The sequence below is a fragment of the Microtus ochrogaster genome, linkage group LG10, assembly GCF_000317375.1.
Source record: "Microtus ochrogaster isolate Prairie Vole_2 linkage group LG10, MicOch1.0, whole genome shotgun sequence".
NCBI classification, from domain to species: Eukaryota; Metazoa; Chordata; class Mammalia; order Rodentia; family Cricetidae; genus Microtus; species Microtus ochrogaster.
The window spans coordinates 13,086,981-13,106,334 of NC_022035.1; the positions used below are offsets into that span (position 1 = coordinate 13,086,981).

A 19,354-nucleotide genomic window follows, 5' to 3' on the forward strand; every position below is an offset into this window, starting at 1 on the left:
GAGGAGGAGGAGGAGGAGGAGAGAGGCAAAGCCCCGTGTGTACACCGGGAGAGAAAACGGAGAGAGCCACAAATTTCTTTTTAAAAATTTTATTAGATTTATTTATGTGGGTGAGGGATGTCCATGCCACCACACGAGTGTGGAGATCAAGGACAATTGACAGGGTCCTCTTTTCACCATGCGTCCTAGGGATCTACTCAAGTCATTAGGCTTGGCAGCAAGTGCCTTTCCCTGCTGCGCCATGTTTGCTGACCCTTCATTGGATTTTAGGCTTTAGAACTACACTCATTGATTTGCTGCTTCATTCTTGAAGGATCTAGAGTTCCCAGTTAAAAGTCATTATATAACTCCTTTTGCTTATGTTTTCAGAGCTACATTCATGTGATTGTAAAATTTCCATAATCAATTTTTCTCAAAACAAAAATCATAACTGTATCTCAAGAGCAAAACAAAGTCTTTTAAATTCTCTTCTTATCCATGTGTATTCATAGTTAGCTGAGGCATCTTAATTCCTTGAAATATAGTATCCTTAGTTTTTAAGCTAGACACGTTCCTCGTGTCTTCTCCACACTTGTCCTTGATTGTATTTTTGTTTTGAGAGCTCTTATAAAGACATCTGGATCTTTTGGAAGTAGTTGAAGAATATTAAATAAATGCTATATTTCTGTTTACTTCCTTATATTCTTACAACGATGACTTTATAATTCAAAACCCTTGTGCATATTACCTATTTCTTTACTTTAAAACAATCTCTGCTCTTATAAAGACATCTGTATCTTTTGGAAGTAGTTGAAGAATATTAAATAAATGCTATATTTCAGTTTACTTCCTTATATTCTTACAATGATGACTTTATAATTCAAAACCCTTGTGCATATTACCTATTTCTTTACTTTAAAACAATCTCTTTGCCGGGCAGTGGTGGTGCACGCCTTTAATCCCAGCACTCGGGAGGCAGAGGCAGGCGGATCTCTGTGAGTTCGAGACCAGCCTGGTCTACAGAGCTAGTTCCAGGACAGGCTCCAAAGCTACAGAGAAACCCTGCCTCGAAAAACCAAAAAAATAAAATAAAATAAAACAATCTCTTTACCTTATGTGCTTACAATTCTCTTTGCGACATTAATTTTTTGACATAATGACATACCCAAACTTTTGATCTTGTGATACAGTATTGTCACCTACAGTGTTTACACTCAAGATATGTACAATTGAGCTATCAAACCAAATCACAGATATACAACTTAAGATTTTTAGTAAGTTTATGATTTTGTGTTGGGCTTCTTTTATAGCTCTGTTGTCCACATGCAACTAGATATGGCCTGTGAACTGCAGTGTAGACACCCTTGTTAGAATAGCTTCAACATAGGATGTCAAAACCTTTACTCAGTAAATTTCTATCCCACATGTTTAATTTCCATTAGAGACACTTTAAAGTATTTTACTTCTCCAGTGGGTATGTTGAACTTTGTTCCTTATTCATTGACATTGTATCTTTCATAGTATATGAAAGGACTTTTACAAGGACCTATTGTGTCTACGATATGGTATCTACATCTATATATATCATATATATACTTTTCATAAACCATTTATGATTGCATGTCTGCAATACTGATATCCAGAACAATCAATCAACCCATCTATTATATTTTCATAATAAATTCCTTATTTATCCCCAAAGATAGCTCTTTCCTTTATTCCTGTATCATTTTTGACATCTTAATAATTCCATACCTTAAACTCTCCGCCAATGACGTTGCTACATATCTCAGAGAAATAAATGACCAAAATAATTCCCTCACTGTTCTCCACTTTCTCTTTCTTAATGCTGCTATCCCAATGGTAGATATCTTTCAGTGGACATAACCTATGACAGTATGAGTTTTTATACAGGCTCATCGCCCCTCAACTTGTATGCACATACCCCCACTCTGTTCTTGCTACTATATACAGCCCAGTACTGTATAGTTCCCTGCCCTTTGTGAACCTTGTTTAATCAGCAGATAGTCTCATTTGCTCCCCAGTTCCCACCCTGCTTCTTTGACCTGTTAACAACAAAACTTCTCAAAAGATTGCCTTTCTCTGTTAATAATATCTTTATTCTTTCCACAGTTTATTTCATTTCTATCACCTACTAGAGTAACAATAAACTCCATATCATGCACAAAACCACTTATTTGTCACTTGCAACTGTTGAGCGGTGTTTTCCGTGGATGAGTACTTATCCTCCTTCATCTTCTTATCATCTCCTGTACCGTCATCTCCTGTATATTTTTAAACATCACCTGTATTATAGCTCTCTTCTATCTGCATTCTCTCTAGCTATTGTTATCTAACCCCATGCTTCAAAAGCTGTCTCTTGATGAATCATAGATTCATATGTTTAGTGCACAGCTCTCTCTTGCCCTCTAAACATTTCCGACCATCTTGACATCTTCATGCATCCATAAAACACATGGCTAGATTATTTTCTAGTAGATTTGGCATGCTAGGATATGAGATCCTGTACATCTCCCCCACATACAAACAGGATCTTAAGGGATCACTAAAATGAAAGAAAAGTTCTACTCCCTTTGTCTGGAAGCTAAATAAATAAGAGCTGGCAAGGGTGTAAAAGGTAATGCTTTAAACTTAGCATTATTACACCATCTGGTGACTAAGGGGTTGCTCACACATAATTTCTTCATTTGATAACTCATATCCTTCCAGAACTGTCTACCACAAAGGGAACAAAAAGTGGACAAACTTAATGTGTGAATGTGCCTTAGTTTTCTAAGAAGACCAGCAGGTAACCATTCTGTTTCCACTAAGTGATTATCCTGTTGAACTGAACTGTATGTGCCTCATATAAGGAAAGACGCCACCAGGATAAGGACAATGAATTTAAAAGGCTTCCATTTAGATCCCCGTTAATGAAGTTCCAGAAAGTTCTTGCATTGTTGGTGCAATCTGAGAAGAGTTTTCTGTCAATACAAACTCCCTCTGTTTCTCCTTTGTCCTTTTGTCACCTGTGTTTATTTTGGGTCCCACTGGAGATCAGGTGACTAATGGAGAATGAGCAACGTGAAATGTGGTGGGAGGAGAAAAAGGAAATTTTTCTCTTCTTCATGGTGCTGTTACAGAATGCTCTTGTATTGAAAGCAGTTTCTGTTAGAAGGATCTGACAGGGGAATTAATTTATCCTTTGTCTTTTGCCTCCTTTTAATGGTAGCTTGATTGTGGTTTGTTGTTGTTCTTGCAAGTCTTTGTGGTGTATCTTTCAAGTCATATACCCGTCCACCCACAGAGAGCCTAGTATTTCATTCTGGCCCAGACACTTAAAAGTTGAGTGCCTTTAGGCAAGTCATTGTTCTCCATTTCCATAGCCTTATTTTCTTCTTCTGTGAAGTGAAATGGTTTGGTTAGGAATTTTTTCAGGTTTCTGGCAGCTCTGATGTGCTCTCTCTTCTGAACCCATTCACATAAAAATGTCAACTCTTAAGTATATGTAGGCATTTTTCTAGATCTTACAAAAACCACACGCCAACCCCATCCTAAATGCTGAAATCCATTAACTGTTACTCTGCAGTTATTGCAGTTGGTCTAAAACCTTTCACTTAATGTGTTACTGCAGCCAACAAAGACAAAGTGAGCAATATTATGATATTCTCAAGCCTTGAACTGGACAGAAATCTCAAGGTCCAAATCAGGAGCAGAAGGAGGGGGAGCACGAGCAAGGAACTCAGGACCGCGAGGGGTACACCCACACACTGAGACAATGGGGATGATCTTTCGGGAATTCACCAAGACCAGCTAGCCTGGGTCTGAAAAAGCATGGGATAAAACCGGACTTACATAGCAGACAATGAGGACTACTGAGAACTCAAGAACAATGGCAATGGGTTTTTGATCCTACTGCACATACTGGCTTTGGGGGAACCTAGGCAGTTTGGATGCTCAACTTACTAAACCTGGATGGAGGTGGGCGGTCCTTGGACTTCCCACAGGTCAGGGAACCCTGATTGCTCTTCCAGCTGATGAGGGAGAGGGACTTGATCGGGGGAGGGGGAGGGAAATGGGAGGCAGTGGCAGGGAGGAGGCAGAAATCCTTGATAAATAAATAAATTAAAAAAAAAAGAAACATTAAGACCTAAAAAAAAAAAAGTTAATTTTTGTCTCAAAAAAAAAAAAAAAAGAATCTTATGAGCTCCCTCAGGAATTGCTGGACTGTGCAAAAATGTGTGATAAGCTTGGAAAATGGTTAGGGCTTTGTACCTGCCACTTTAACTTCCTGGTTTAAATTTTCTCATCTGTACAACAAAAGAATGGATTAGATCCTGGGCTCTCAGCCTGGCTGAACATGAAAAACCTCTAGAAATAAAGCTTCTTGAGGTTCACAAAGACCCATGAACTTAGTTCTTCTGCTGGGGTCAAGGTGACAGGACCTGTAGTCTGTGTTTTGAAATGTGCCCAGGTGATTCTAATGTGTGTTTAGGGATTTGAATCACTGGATTAAGTGATTTTGAGGATTCACTTTTGCTTTGATTTTCTGAGTCATGTCACAAGGATCAGCACACATTATCTGTTAGGAGTGAAATAGGAAATAGTTTGCCTTGTGAACTTATGGGATTGTGACAGCAACTCACCTAACCTTTATAGGATAGAGCAGCCATAGATGTGTGTGTGTGTGTGTGTGTGTGTGTGTGTGTGTGTATGTTTTGTTTCATTTCTCTTTGATAATTTTTGTCTATTTTTATTTTACTTTGATTTTTGAGGGTGTTTGGTTTGAAAAAGAGAGAAAGGAGAGAAAATATGAAGTTGTGTGGATAGGGATGTGGGGAGGAGGATCTGGAAGGAATTACAGGGAAAATATGGTCAAAATGTATTGTATGAAAATATGTTATTTTCATAAAAACAAATCAAAATATCTTATCAAAATTACAGTATTTTTCATAAGCATCTAGATTTTTATTTATTATGTATACAATATTCTGTCTACAGAGCATCTAGATTTTTAAATGCTGTAACTTCTCCAAAGTTTGTCAGTCGGAATTCTCCTTTGTATATAGTACAGATATTTATGTAAACATCATTGACATAGGACAAAAATGATTTGCTAATGGTTCTTCCGTTTACTAGTAGTTATATCCTTAGACCAAGGATCAGCAGAAATATGGCCAGTATGCCATATCCTACTCCATATGCTTATATATTGTCTTAGCCAGCTGCTCCTGTGCATGAGGCCTGCTTTGGAGTGTGGTAGATTTTAAGAAACTGATTTTTCTCCTTCCAATGGGTGTCAATTGCAAATAGTTTCTTGGTTAGAAGTGAGGCATTTGTGTTCACTTCTTCTCAGTGCCGGGATTTGGGATTTTTGTCTGGTTTGAACGTGTGCAGGTCTTGTGTGTGCTGCCACAGGCTCCGAGTTTATATGAATGTCAGCTGGACTGTATTTGGATGACACTGCTTCTTTGGAGTCGTCCACCACCTCTGGCTCTTCTATCTTGCTAACTCCTGTTCTTATGCATCCCTCCACTTTAAAGGGAGAGGATCTCTCCTTCTCTGCACATTGTTCGGTTGTGGATCTTTTAGTCAGTTTAATATCTACTGTCAGAAGAGGTTTCTCTGAGGAGGGCTGAGTGAGGCACCAGTCTGTGGGTACAGCAATGTTACTGAGAGCTATTTTATTGCTGTGTTCTCTCAGATAAATATAGCAGGAGACTTTCCTCTTGTGCATGGCCTTTCTAGTCTCAGGTGTCAGGTATGGGTTCTATCTCGTGGACTGGACTTTATTTAACTCCAGTCAAAGTATGGTTAGTTACTCCATGCCACCTCTGCCACTATTGCACCAGTATATCTGGTAAGCATGTCACTGTTATAGTTGCAGTATTTTTAGCTAGATGATATTGATGATTTTATTTTTGTGTGTATGGGTGTTTTCCCTGCATCTGTTCACCACATACATGCCTAGTGTTTATGGAGGCCAGTAGAGGGTTGGTGTTAGATTTCCTGGAATCGGGTTACAGACAGTTGTTAGCTACTTTGTGGATGTTGGGAATCAAAATCAAGGAAGGTGCTCTGGAGGGGCAGCCAGTGCTCTTTATCACTCAGACATAACTCCATTCTCCTCAAAATGTTTCTAAATTCAATTATGGCATTTTTATTTAGTATTGGCAAACATTTCAAGAATGAAAAGTAATATTCTTGTTGCCATGGCTTTGGAGTGTTTGGTCATTGAAACATAATTTTGTTGTCCTGGCTTCTAAACAGCTAAAGTAAATAGAGCAAATATTCATTAGGAACAGAGATTTAATGACTTCATGGTGTTAAACATGAGGTGATCTGAATATTCCTTTGAGTACAACAAGAAACACGGTGAACAGTTACTAAAACAAATACAATGGGTTAATCACCAGACCAGGAGCTTCAGGTCTTCTCACTTGCATAAACCTTTTCATAGGCTCTGGAGTTAGTCTTGTTTCTGTCACTATGCCCAATCCCTTCTACAAACAGCACAGAAAGATGAAGATTTCAGTATAGTTTTTACTTGCTGCTTCTTTAGGCCTTTGGTGAGGCAGAGTATCCTGGCAAGAGGAATATATGGAAGAGAAGACTGCTTACCTCATGGAAGCCAGGAAGTGTGGGTGGGGGTAGAGAATTAGGATGGGAGATATACCCTCAATGACAAACCCATAGGGCTCTACTTCTCCCGATTATGCTTTACCTCTCAGTATGTCCACCGTGTCCCCCAAACTCCATCATCTTGGGACCAAGACTAACTTTGAGGGACATTTACAATCCAATTCATAACTACCAAGTGGGTTCAAGAGAGGCGTAAGTTGGATCATTTTTCAGATAGTGAGAGGGTCATTAGCATGACTAGCATGGCAGGGCTACCTCTAGTCTTCTCAGTTTAGGACACTGCTACCTAAAAGTCCTGTTTCCAGAAAGGATGGGCTCCTTCACTTTTCGGCTTAACATTAACAGCTATATATTTAATTTGATGTGTATAATTTGAATTCTTTTTCTTAAGAAAGATGTTAAAAATTGCTCATGCTTTCCACAAACCTGAGATCCATTTTTATAGAGGATATGAATGTTTGACAATGAAAGCAAGTGTACAATAAATATGGCTTCAGCTTTGCTATAGATAAAGTTCTTTGCTCTATTGCTAAGTGAAGGAAAGAGATCTAGCCAGGTTCCAACTAGATAGAGTTCAGCTCCTTTTGGACTTTCTGTCTCTGATTCACTAATGTTCCTATCTTGTCTAGAAGAATTGTCTCGGAGACTTTGTCCTGTTGTTCTGTCATCTCTCCTATGATGAACTATTTTTGATTTCTTCCAGGCCTCTTAGGATACTGGTTTGGTTACAAGACAGGACACCTGTTTAGGGTAATGTCATAGTGTTTCCGGCTTTCAAGTTGTCCTTATTGTGGGCAACCTCTTTTTGTTTCATATTATGGGGTGAGAAGGCTGTTTCCCAGCCATCCTAAGTTCATCTTTGGCCACATCTTTGTAAAAACACTATGTCTTCTGTGTTTAAGGCTAACTATTTTCATTTTGTAAGATTTGAAGTCATGCTTTCTTGCCTAGACTGACACCAGAGCCTAACTCAAATGATCAGCTTCTTGGAAGCTATGAATGCCTACAGTATTATGTCTTACTTGGGCCTTGGCCTTTGAAATCTTAAAAGCCAGTGTTCATATGACTGACAATGTCAAACTATCACTATGTCTTGACTTTGAAAAGCCAGTTTTCGCAACTTGAAAGACTATCATTGAATTCTTTCCTTTGGTTCTGATGTGACTTCTCCTTTTAGAGGCAGCCCACATGCTAACAATCCAGTGGTTCAAGGAGCTGGTTAGTGACTAACCCGCTCCACAACAGCTTTCCAGTAGTTATAAAATAGACAGTATATAAAGTAGAAAGTGCCTACACTTGCTACTCTGCTTGACTTTGAGAAATCTTCTCAGATACACTATGGAGACCTCCCACTGTTAAGAAATAAAATGTTTTTGGTTAGAGAATAGTCAGACTTGGGGCTAATTTTAAGTATCTAAATTCAGAAATAAGCTTCACGCTTTCACTTTTAACACGTGATAAATATGTCCCATTTAATATTTACTGTTTGATGCTCTAGATTTGTCCTTCATAGTACATGTCACTGATGGAGAATGTAAGTTACAGTACTTTCACCAAAGAAATGTATATTACCTTTCAAAACTACCAATATTTAGGTGTTTATTTATTTGTATGTATTTTCTCATTCATGTCTTAATTCAAGTTGTACCAAATACCGTCATTCAAATAGCTAGTATCTATTGCATGTCAGTGTGTTTCGAAAGTATGGAGTAAAATGTAATTATAATTATTTAGAGCAGACTTTTTGTTTAAAATGACTACCCTTAAATGTATCCAAATTCATTTCTGTGTGCATTAAATATACACTTTATCTGATATTATAGGGAAGGATTTATAAGTCATATTGTTATATTAACTTTTCTTGAGGAAATGTGAACAATCATCTTTTCACCCCCAACCAGATGCTGAAGACAGATAAAACTAGGAATTTCATCAAAAAAGTGAATCATGAGTTTATAGTAAGCATGGATGACAGGTTATTTAACCATTGGTGAATGTAAAACATTTTTATTACCACAAATTTCAAATCCATCATGGTTTATGACCTCATGGAAGCTGCCCTAACAAATTCTCCTCTTAACATCCCATTTCCTTTTTTCCTATACACTCTAGGGTCTCCAAAGATCACTTGCAGCTGAAAAGGGAAGGTGTTTTTATTAGGGTTATATGGTATGAAGAGACACCATGACCATAGCAACTCTTATAAACGAAAACATTTAATTGGGGTGGCTTATAGTTCTAGAGGTTTAGTCCATTGTAATCATGCCAGGACATGGTATTGTGCAGGCATACATGGTGCTGGAGAAGGAGCTGAGAGTTCTACATCTTGATCTGCATGTAACAGGAAGTGGACTGAACTAGGCATAGCTTGAGCATATGAGACTTCAAAGCCTGCCCCCATGGTGACACACTTCCTCCAACAAAGCCACACCAACTTTAACAAGGCCACACCCCTTAGTAGTGCCACTCCCTATGAGCTTCTGGGGACCAGTTACATTCAAACTGCCTTGGAGACAAAACAAGAGGAATTGATGGTTAGGATCTAAGGAGAGGGTCTGCGACTTTCCTCTCCTTCCTTCTAGAAGGTATCAAAAGCTCTATCACTATTACCATAGACCTAGCTATTAGTATATATTATTCTGCTTATTTTATCACATGGACACTAGACATAAGGATATCTCTACTCTAAGGGGATGGAATAATCATGTATAGCAGGAAGAAGAAGCCACACTATAAACATAGGTGCATATTTACTTGAAAATATAACCTTTATATATAGCCACAGTTTGCTAATGATGGAAATTTATTTTTAGGTAACTTATTAACGGTAAAAATCTTTAACTTCTTATCTGTGTAATGACATATTTGAGCATTGTGAACTCATTAAAAGTTGACTAAGCATCAGGAGCTCCCTCAGAACTGTGTTGACATATAGAATTTAGGTAGAGTAAGAGAACTCTCTGCTGTGGTTGAGAAGTATTCTACATCTTATTACAGCATACTGAGTGTACAGTTGAACAGTACTGTCCTAATGGGGAATACTTCTCTTTAACATCATCTATGCCCTTGAGAATATTTTGGTTATTTGTGTGTGAACTGTATAACTGAGATTTAAGCAATCACAAAAATAAACAGGTCTCTACAGAACCCAATTATATAAGTCTTAGTTGATCCTCTGGTTAAGCTTTTAATTATATCTAATTATTTCCTGTTACTTCACTGAAAACCCTGACAAATAATCAAGTGACTGGTAGCTACCATCATAATCTACAAGTTATTTTTTTAGGCTACATCAAACTAATTATGGCACTGTCTACAGTTCTCAAGCAAACAAAAATATTGTTATTTTCATTTCAGATGCGATCTGTGAGCAGAGTCTTTAAGTTTATTGATATACCAAAAGAAGAAAGTGGGTGTACCAAGATAATGAAAGGACTACCTCATGAAGACCCCTCTAAGGTTTTAGTTATTGAGAATCAACATGTGAAGAAAACTGATATCTGGCCCTCCAGGGGCGAAATGATTGTCAAAGACCTCACTGTGAAATATGGGGATGATGGGAATCCCATTTTAGAGAACATTTCCTTTTCAGTAAGCCCTGGCCTGAGGGTGAGATTTCAACATTACTTGCTTTTTTAGTGAGTTTCAGTATGTTCAGTAAGTCCCAGCAGCCACTGCAATGTTAGTAAAACCCATTACTAATGTAATTATAGAGTCAGTCTTCTATATACATAGTTGAAGGTGTTACTGTGGGACTTTCTTATGTTTCACATGAAATTTAAATTGCAGAGTCCTGGATCTATGCAATAGGTTTATTATAAATGTGACTATGCTTGCATATGACTGTTCTTGCAAGATATGTAATTATTCAGATTTTTCCTTCTGTCGACACCATTAAACACAGCGTATGCTGGAAATACAAGCATCGCTATAAGTAGTAGCAACAAATAGATTAACCAGCACAGTGTGACTTTATTCATGCCTTCATTAACTTAGATGAAACTTTAAACGACTTGCTTGTGGACAAGGTGTAGGTGTGCCCTAGTTCTTTGGGCCAGCCTGTTAGCCTCTGATTTTCAAGTGATTCATTTAGAACCTGCGCAGTTAGGGTGGCTGGCACATGCGCGGTTGTACTTACAGCGCCTCCCTGCTTTTCATTCCCTACTCTTGCTCTTCAGCCCTATTTTTTAGTTTCAGTCCTTTCCTTTCTTTTGTTCTGCGTATTTTATGATTCCAAGTCTTTCTATTTACTTACCATGTTAATTCTACTATTGTGAATTTTCAGTTTTCTCTAGAGTTGACAGTTTACAATGAATCCGGGTACATTTAAAAATAAAAGCATTATAGAATAAGTAGCATCAGTACCTTATTGTCCCGATTTCTCCCTCCTTTGTTTTACATTCTCTCTATGCTTCATTTTATTATTTACATATTGTAAGTGAGCAAATACATGTTAAAATTTTGTAATGACCTTTTCTTTTAGATCCCTTAAGAATAAGAAAAGTAAGAGTTCTCATTTTGCTGCTGCCTCATTTAATTTCTAAAGTGCTTGCTTTATTCATTTGGGTCCAAGTTTTCAATTTTTTGTAGATCTGAGCTGCATCTTTCCTTTTCTCTGAAGAACTTCTCTTAGCATATCTTTCAAGATAAGTCTGTTGAGGCACACAGTCTGTTTGTAGCTTCTTACCTCGCCTTTACTTTTGAAAGACACCTTCATAAACTACACAATCCTACTTTGGTGGGTTTTGTTTTGCTTCTATTTCCTGATTCTTTTCCTGATTTTATGTTGTCCACAAAGTTCTAACTAATTCTTACCTAATTTTTTATAAGTGATGAATTTTTTTCTTTGGGCTTTATTCAAGATGTTTTCTTTCATCATTTTTGTTTCAAGATGATTGCTGTGGTATGGTTCTTTTACTTTAAGCAACATTCTGCATGTTTCCTCTGTGTGTGTGTTGAGTGAATGACACTAATTTTGAGGGGGTATATCTTGGTAGCTATTGTTTGAAGTATTCCCCTCAACCCTTTATTTCTAGCCTCCTTTTCTCCTTCTTTTTTGCCTTTGGTTTTGTATTTACATTGTATACATGTTACATTTTTTTCTAGCTGTATCTTGTTTCTTGGCTACCTTGCTATTTTTTTCCTGAGGCATTTTTGATGTTGACATATCCTCAAGCTCAGGGGTTCTTCCTCAGACATGTCTAAACTACTGATGAGCTTGTCAAGGCATTCTTCTCATTGTTGGGGTAAATTATTTTGCTGTAGTTTTAGGATTCTTTTGATCCTGTCTGAGATTGACCCCTTTGTGCTTACTAATGATCTGTTTCTATATCCAAACACCCATTATTAAACCCTTGTCACATTAATTATTGTTGGTTTTCATTCCCAGTCTATTACTTACAGAGTCTTTGTCACATCTGACTTTCTTCTATCCTAATATTGCTTATTATTTACTTTGTTTCCTTTTTAGCTTGTTTAGTAATTGTTTTCTTGCAAGCTAATATATATGATGTGCTTGGGAAAAGGGACTGTAATAATAGGCAGTCTGAGACTGGGTGTAGAGTTCTGTAGCCCTGTGATTAAGTCTTAGTAAGTTAGAGAAGTTATGCCTTCAGCTGTAAATTCCTACGTGCCACCAACTTGTTCACCCCTTTAGACAGTACAGACTTGTTAGAGTGGCACTAAATATTTCTATTTCCTAGAGGCAGGCTGGGTTCTGGGGAGTTTCCAGTAAGTCGACATGATAAAATAAGTGTCACTCAAGAGCAGGTCTGAAGTGGGAGACAGTGTTCTGGCCTGTCTCAGAATGGTCACTCTCTCATGTGGGTGCTTAAAACCTAAGGGAACTTCCTCTAGTCTTCCAGAGAGGTCACTGGAGGGTGCTGGAGATTGTTTCCCTCCCCATAGTCCTCAAAGAGCCTGGGCCATTTTTCAGTAGATTCCTGGTAATATTCTTATTTTATCATCAGGCCTGAACTTGACATTGTTAATTTCTTAGGGTCTGAATCTTTCTTCACCTTCTCAATGCTTGATCCCAAGCCCAGGGCCCTTATACATGCTAGACAGGTGTGGCTCCACTAACGAGGAGTCTAGGGGCAATAACTAAATGTTAGGCATATTTGGAGTCAGTTTTCAAGTTTGTGTCATGTCCAACAATCCATCAAGCTGTAGGCCCATGATTTTAGCTGGTGCCCATTTGTATAGCTGATACACATCAAGAAATGCTCTCTTCACCTTTCCTTAATACAAACAAGGTTCTTTCCACATTTTTCTTATTAGTGGTCAGTGAAGCCAGCATCAGGAATAGGATCCCTTATGACCAGTTTCTGATTTCTGTTCCAGATTATTCCTCCCTGTATCCCTAATGATGGGAATTGGGAGTATGTAAAAGTTTTAGATGGACAGGCCACAGCAGAAACAGTCCTACTGGTCTTAATTGAAGAGCATTACTGAGCGGAATATGCAGTGTGCTTTCCTTGTCTCAAGAGTAATTCCATCACTTCTGCATCTTAGGTGGGCCTCTTAGGAAGAACTGGCTCAGGGAAAAGTACTCTGTTGTCAGCATTTCTACGCTTGTTGAACATTAAAGGCGATATACAGATTGATGGTGTCTCGTGGAACTCTGTGACCTTACAAGAATGGAGGAAAGCTTTTGGAGTAATAACACAGGTGAGCACAAAAATATGTAAAATAAAAACAGTAAAAATTGACATTTTATCATTCTTTTACATACATAAGAAATTCTTATTACTCTGCAAAATATATTTGGTGGGTTCTGCTACCTCTCCTGCAGTGCAAGAAAAAAATGTACCATAAGGCATAAAAGCAGCTCTCAAAATTTGGAACTCTGTGTGAAGTGTATTTTTTGAAATATTTTGGTAGGATTTTGTTTGTTTGTTTTTCTGAAGCACAGCATATAGCTGCGGCCTGGGGCATTGTTTTGTGATGGTTTCATAGTCCTGCTTCAGTGTTCCCAGTGAGTGATAGCCGCCCGTGGGTAAATGCTTTGCAAGATACGAAAGATGCTTCTGAAATCATGAGCTCTTCGAGGTGTGACATAGTGCAATTGGATATCAAAGTACAATGGTTGTTCTTTGGAGTTTGAATAAGAAGAACTATGTCAGATTAATCTATAGCTTGTAAATGTCAGTGTTTAGTTTGGGTTACAGGATCTCTAATCTCACTGTTGAGTGCCATTCTGTGTGTGTTACTGCACAAGCTGACGTTTTGTGTAGAAGAGAAAAAACTACAGTTGCAGTCACATGACCCATAAGCAAACCAAGAGATATTTTTACTGAGACTAAAGGCAGAAGACATTTGCAGCGTTTCTGTTGCTGTTTGCCCTTTTCTCCAATAGTTTTCCTCCTTTTGTTCTACTAAGCATGGAACCCAGCACCTCTGTACTTTTAACAAAACTAACATGCCAGAAGCATCACCCTGAGACCAACTACAAATCTAGACAAAGAAAATGCTTGTATTCTTGATAAAAGATCTTCATAGAACATTTGCCTCTTTCAAGTGGTGAGGCACTAAATATTGTGGCTGCCAAACTGATGCTTTAAATTCATCTCTGTAGTTTGCCATTTTCCAGAAGCTCCATCCTAAATGGAGTTGTGGGAACATAATTTTTAAACACAAAGGAGATTGTCAGATGGTCTAAAGATAAAGAACTATTGAAAAGACCAGTTTGCTAAGGTGATAGAATTAGGCTAGAAAAAATGCCAAGCACAGTGGAAACAAGTGTGGTTGTCAGAGAAGCACTGCCATTGCTTCAGAGTTCCCTGATTTTAACTAGTACGGTGAAATCTTTGCCTTGTTGTTCTTGTTCACACAGGCATACCCACAAGAACATCCAGGCTCTGAAAGGTCACTCCTCTTGTCCTTCATTGTACCTGTCATGCAATAGGAAGGGCTTTGCACTCCTTGCTAGTTCTCCTTAGGAACCTACATAGACAGGACTCAGAGTACAACAGGATGGGCCCGAGTTAGAAAAATCTGTCTTGCCTTTCTGCTTAGTCAGTTTTCAAACTTGACTCTATTCATTTCTGCTCTTTTATGGCACCAAGATACAGAAAATAAATGAAAAAAAATGTGTTCAGAAATGCTGATGAGGGCCATATAACTTCTTTGCTTGATGTCTCAAGAGCATTTATTTGCCAGCATGGTTAACATTTTCTCTGACAATTTTTGAACATCTTGTAAATATCTAATAAAGAGAAAGAAGAAAAAGTCCTCATATACTTGATATCGAAGCTAAGGGCTGCTTTAGAAGGACATAAAGAACGAAGAGTGAGCCGTTATATAAGAACAACTAATTTTTTTGGCTTTTTCATCTTTTCCTGTCTCTAATATCTCTCCTTACAAGGTCATACTTCTGAATATCACTCTCATTTTGAAGTAGTGTAATGTTCCTTGGCCACTGGTTTTCAAACACATGAAACATACTTTGAAACACATCTCCTGTCTCATACAAGGGATCCTGAAACAGCTGTGGAGTCATAAGCTGCCATTGGTTTGAGCAGTTCCTGGCAGTTGCTTGTTTTTATTTGTTTTGTTTTTATAATTAGCATCTAGAGAGCCATCTCAGAATACATGCTTCCCAGGAGACAAATTATTGTGAACATTCAAAAGAGCCTCTTTCTTGTATTCTATTTTGGCTTTGAGTTTAGAGTCAAGAAGAGGAGACAGTGAAGCTAATAGTTGGCATCTCATTGGCTTAGACATTTAGAGTACCAAGAAGAAGCTTTTCACTAACTGTAGACCTTGTAAGCAAATGGACTAATAGTTGGCATCTCATTGGCTTAGACATTTAGAGTATCAAGATGAAACTGTTCACTAACTGTAGACCTTGTAAGCAAATGGACTAATTAGAAACAATTGTTTTAAGGCTTCAGTTACAAATTTGGAAGACTGGAAGCTCTTGTAAGTAAATGACTAGAACTTTTATTTTTGTTTTCATTTATTTTTATTGTATGTGATGTGTATGAGAGGAAGGGAGGATGTGTGGGTGTATGCATGATAGGACACACTTGCAGAGGTCAGAGCACAAATTTCAGGAATCTGTTCTTTCCTTCCTCCATGGAATTTGGAGATTGCATTCAGGTCATGAGGCTTGTGTGGCAAATGTTTTTATCCACTGAGCCATCTCACTGGCTCCTTTTCTCCATGGTTTGGAAATACGCAACATTTCTCCATCACTCTCAGCACAGAGTCGGGACATTGTTTGCTTTGGGAGATATCAGGTCGCATGTGTGGATATAAACAATGAAAGTGTGGGGCAATGTAGCTAGCTGCGTGGAGCCACATCTGATAATCAGCTCCTAATTATGGCTAAGACCTGACTTATGCTGTGATCACGCAATGATTGTCAGCAGCTTGCATATGCGTGAACCTATGGGCAGTGCCCACCTGGCAATCCGGGGTTGGTGGCCCATGCCTTTTTAAGGGCTGGGAGAGGTTTGCCCAGAGAGAGAGGGAAAAGAGAGAGAGATACAATTGTTTAAAAAGGTCCTGAATAAACTGCTAGCAAGAAGAGCTCCGGGTGTTGCGTCATCCTTGCGGGTCGAGGAAAGCCGTGACAGGGCAACAGGTGACAACTTAAAACTTACCATATGGAATTGCTAAACTTGGTTCTTATAACTATTTTATAGATTTTTTAGTTATAGCAAAAGAACAAAATACTACTTGTCTTTGTTGTGCCACCGCAGAGTTCTGGTCCAACCTGTAAACTTGTAATGCGGAACTCAAAACGATGGTCATTGTCATATAGCAGAGATTAAAGCAAAAACTGAGACAAAATGAGAAACTGAAAATCAGTAACTGAATGTAGCTGTCTGTCAAGATTTTGGGTAGTGCGGGGACAGTGATAAATGCCCAGACCCCAAATCTGCTAATATTGCTTCTAGGACTTCAGTGTCCCTCCTTTCCTGCTGTTTGTCTCCTGGTTCTTTCCTTTTTCCTGTTTGTAGCAAACATGTAACTGTTTGCTGGCCAGACTTTATTTATTTTATTTTATTTTATTTTATTTTATTTATTTATTTATTTATTTATTTATTTATTTATTTATTTATTTATTTTGTTTTTCGAGACAGGGTTTCTCTGTGGTTTTGGAGCCTGTCCTGGAACTAGCTCTTGTAGACTAGGCTGGTCTCGAACTCACAGAGATCCGCCTGCCTCTGCCTCCCGAGTGCTGGGATTAAAGGCGTGCGCCACCACCGCCCGGCCCTGGCCAGACTTTATTAATTGAGGATTTTTTTTTTTCTCTAACACTCACAGCATTCACACACAAATGGGATCTCAAACCTTGTTTGTGAATTTATCCTTGTACTTCTGATGTTCCCTGATTTTCAAATTATCTGCCCTTTCCTTTCATTTGCACTTAGACTTTAAACACATTGTAGATATTCTAATAAAAATGGAAGTAGAATTGCAAGAAGAATACTAGAAATATTAAATAATTTTCTTCTGAAATTTTTTTCTCTGTTGTAAGACATGTAACAGAACACCTTGCATAAGAGGAATTCATAAATACACCATTGTATGCTGATTCACTAAACATTGCTGTCTCTCTCACTTATGGTTCTGTCAGCATTTGGGCTCTAATCAGTATACTCTTAGGCTGTTTGTTTTGTTTCTCTGTGTCAGTCTCCTTATTTGTACAGTGGGTATAGTGATAATAACAATTCCTTGTACCTTTGTCGGAACTGAGTGAAAAGTATTTAGACTCCGCTTGAGTATTCTGTGTATGCTAATTATCGTTATCATTTATTATTCTTTGAGGAAAAAGACATGCTTCCTCTGTGTATTGGACTGGGGCTATGTCCTATAAGTGTGAATAAATTAGTGTGGACAGTTGCACAAAGAAAGTTGTAATGAATGCATGCCATAAAGTGTCATCAAGTGTATAGGTGTAGAAAGATTGGGGACATGGATTTGCAGGCCTAGAGACTATGAACAAGCAAAAGGACAGGTCAATATGACAAGAAAGAGAGAAGCCTCAGAGGAAATCAAAAGGCAGGGAGTTTTCTAGCAGCTAGGGGCTAATTCTCCTAGGGTAAGAATGGACCTGGAGAAGGTATGGTGGAACACTGGCACATACATGATGGACTATCAAATGATCTCACTGTGATGTGAGTGATTAGAACTGACTGAGGTAGAGAGTTGGACACAGTGCAGAATTCAAGGGAAGGCATAAATATAACTGACATGTCCTATTTTAATAAATACAACACCATTCAGCTATTTCTGATACTAAAACCTTTGATTATATACTTTGATTAGAAAAACATTTTTATCTTTGAAAAGGTTTATACTAAAACTTTGTGACATAAAAAGTATTATAACTCACTGAATGGATTTCCGGGAAACTGTACTTCTACTATCTTACATGCAATCTTTTATATTTAAATAAATGACATGCACATTGACAGTATAATGCTCTATGTTTGTTATAAACTGTTAATAGTTCTAAATAGAAATATATTCTTCATAATTTTCTAGCCGAAGGATTTTCTTTAGAGCAAAACAGTGTTTCATTTTAAACATTGTAATGTCCCGAGAATCATGAAGATTCATCCTGGATGGGTGTTGACTCTACAGAAACTGCTGCAGAAGTGATGAGAGACTTCAACCACATTAATAACTTCAATCATTTGGGCCACATTTCGAGGGATATATACATACACATATATGTATGCAGGGACAGCCACTTCTCCCATGTAGTTACTTTATATTGAATCCACTCACTACATATACTGAACTGCTTTTTTTTCTTTTCATTTGACATCTAGTACTAAAGCATAGTGCCTGTTGCAGTGATAGACCAGCCATGGGAAGTCAATGTAGGCACAGCTGCTTCTACAGAGTGGAGGAGTGGAGGAGGCAGTTTCAGGGAAGAGATTAGTCATCAGATGAACAATGGTGATCTCTTTGTTCTGCCTAGAGTCTCAAGAATTGCTCTTTATACCATACATGACATTAAATAAATATCAAATATTTGCTTGCCCTGACTTTTCTTACTAGTGAGTAGTTTATGACAAGACCAGCAGGGGACCCTGTGATTAAAAGGTTCAGGTGCATTTCTTTGGTGCATGGATCTGAGAGTGCCATGGTGGCCAAACCATGCCTCTTCCCAGGGCTGTGACTGCTGAATTTGTAGAACAGAGAGAAAGAACTTCGGATGACCTCCAAGGACCTTTCAGGTATACAGAGGGTTTTGCGGGCTGTTCAAACAGTTTAGGAAACATAAGCAAGACATGTGCTGGCACCGTGACAGCCAGCAACTGCCAGGCTCTCTTTGGATTACAGGAATGGAATGTCTGGTTGCATACAACTGAGTTCTAACAGAACCAGTTTGTTCAGTCCATTTTTCTTTAAAATTGGATGTGTAGTTTATAGACAAGAAATTCTCAACAAAAGGCTTCCAAGATTTCTTAGTTGTAATAAACCACTACACCTAAAGTTTTTAGATTCCTAAAAGACAGCTTATTTCATAATTTTGAATGTGTATCTGTTTAAAATAGTTAAAATGTCATAAATTTCATAATCTAATATGTATATTATATACTTTTATGAATAAAATTTAGGCTTTCTATTTCTGAATCAGCTCTGAGCCATCATCGCAGATTCAATGGTTTGTTAGTGTTAATACTTTAAGCAACTGTGTAGTAGATATCTTTGTCTCTCTCTCTCTCTCTCTCTCTCTCTCTCTCTCTCTCTCTCTCTCTCTCTCTCT

General features: G+C 38.1%; 1 protein-coding gene across 1 annotated transcript in view; it reads left to right on the forward strand.

The window, feature by feature from the left end:
* The window catches only part of Cftr (cystic fibrosis transmembrane conductance regulator), a 142,348-nt gene that overhangs the window by 113,290 nt on the left and 9,704 nt on the right, over positions 1 to 19,354 (forward strand). Inside the window, exons 22-23 of the mRNA XM_026787509.1 lie at positions 9,979 to 10,230; positions 13,135 to 13,290. Coding sequence (XP_026643310.1) covers positions 9,979 to 10,230; positions 13,135 to 13,290 — 408 coding nt within the window. The remainder of the gene's footprint in view (positions 1 to 9,978; positions 10,231 to 13,134; positions 13,291 to 19,354) is intronic.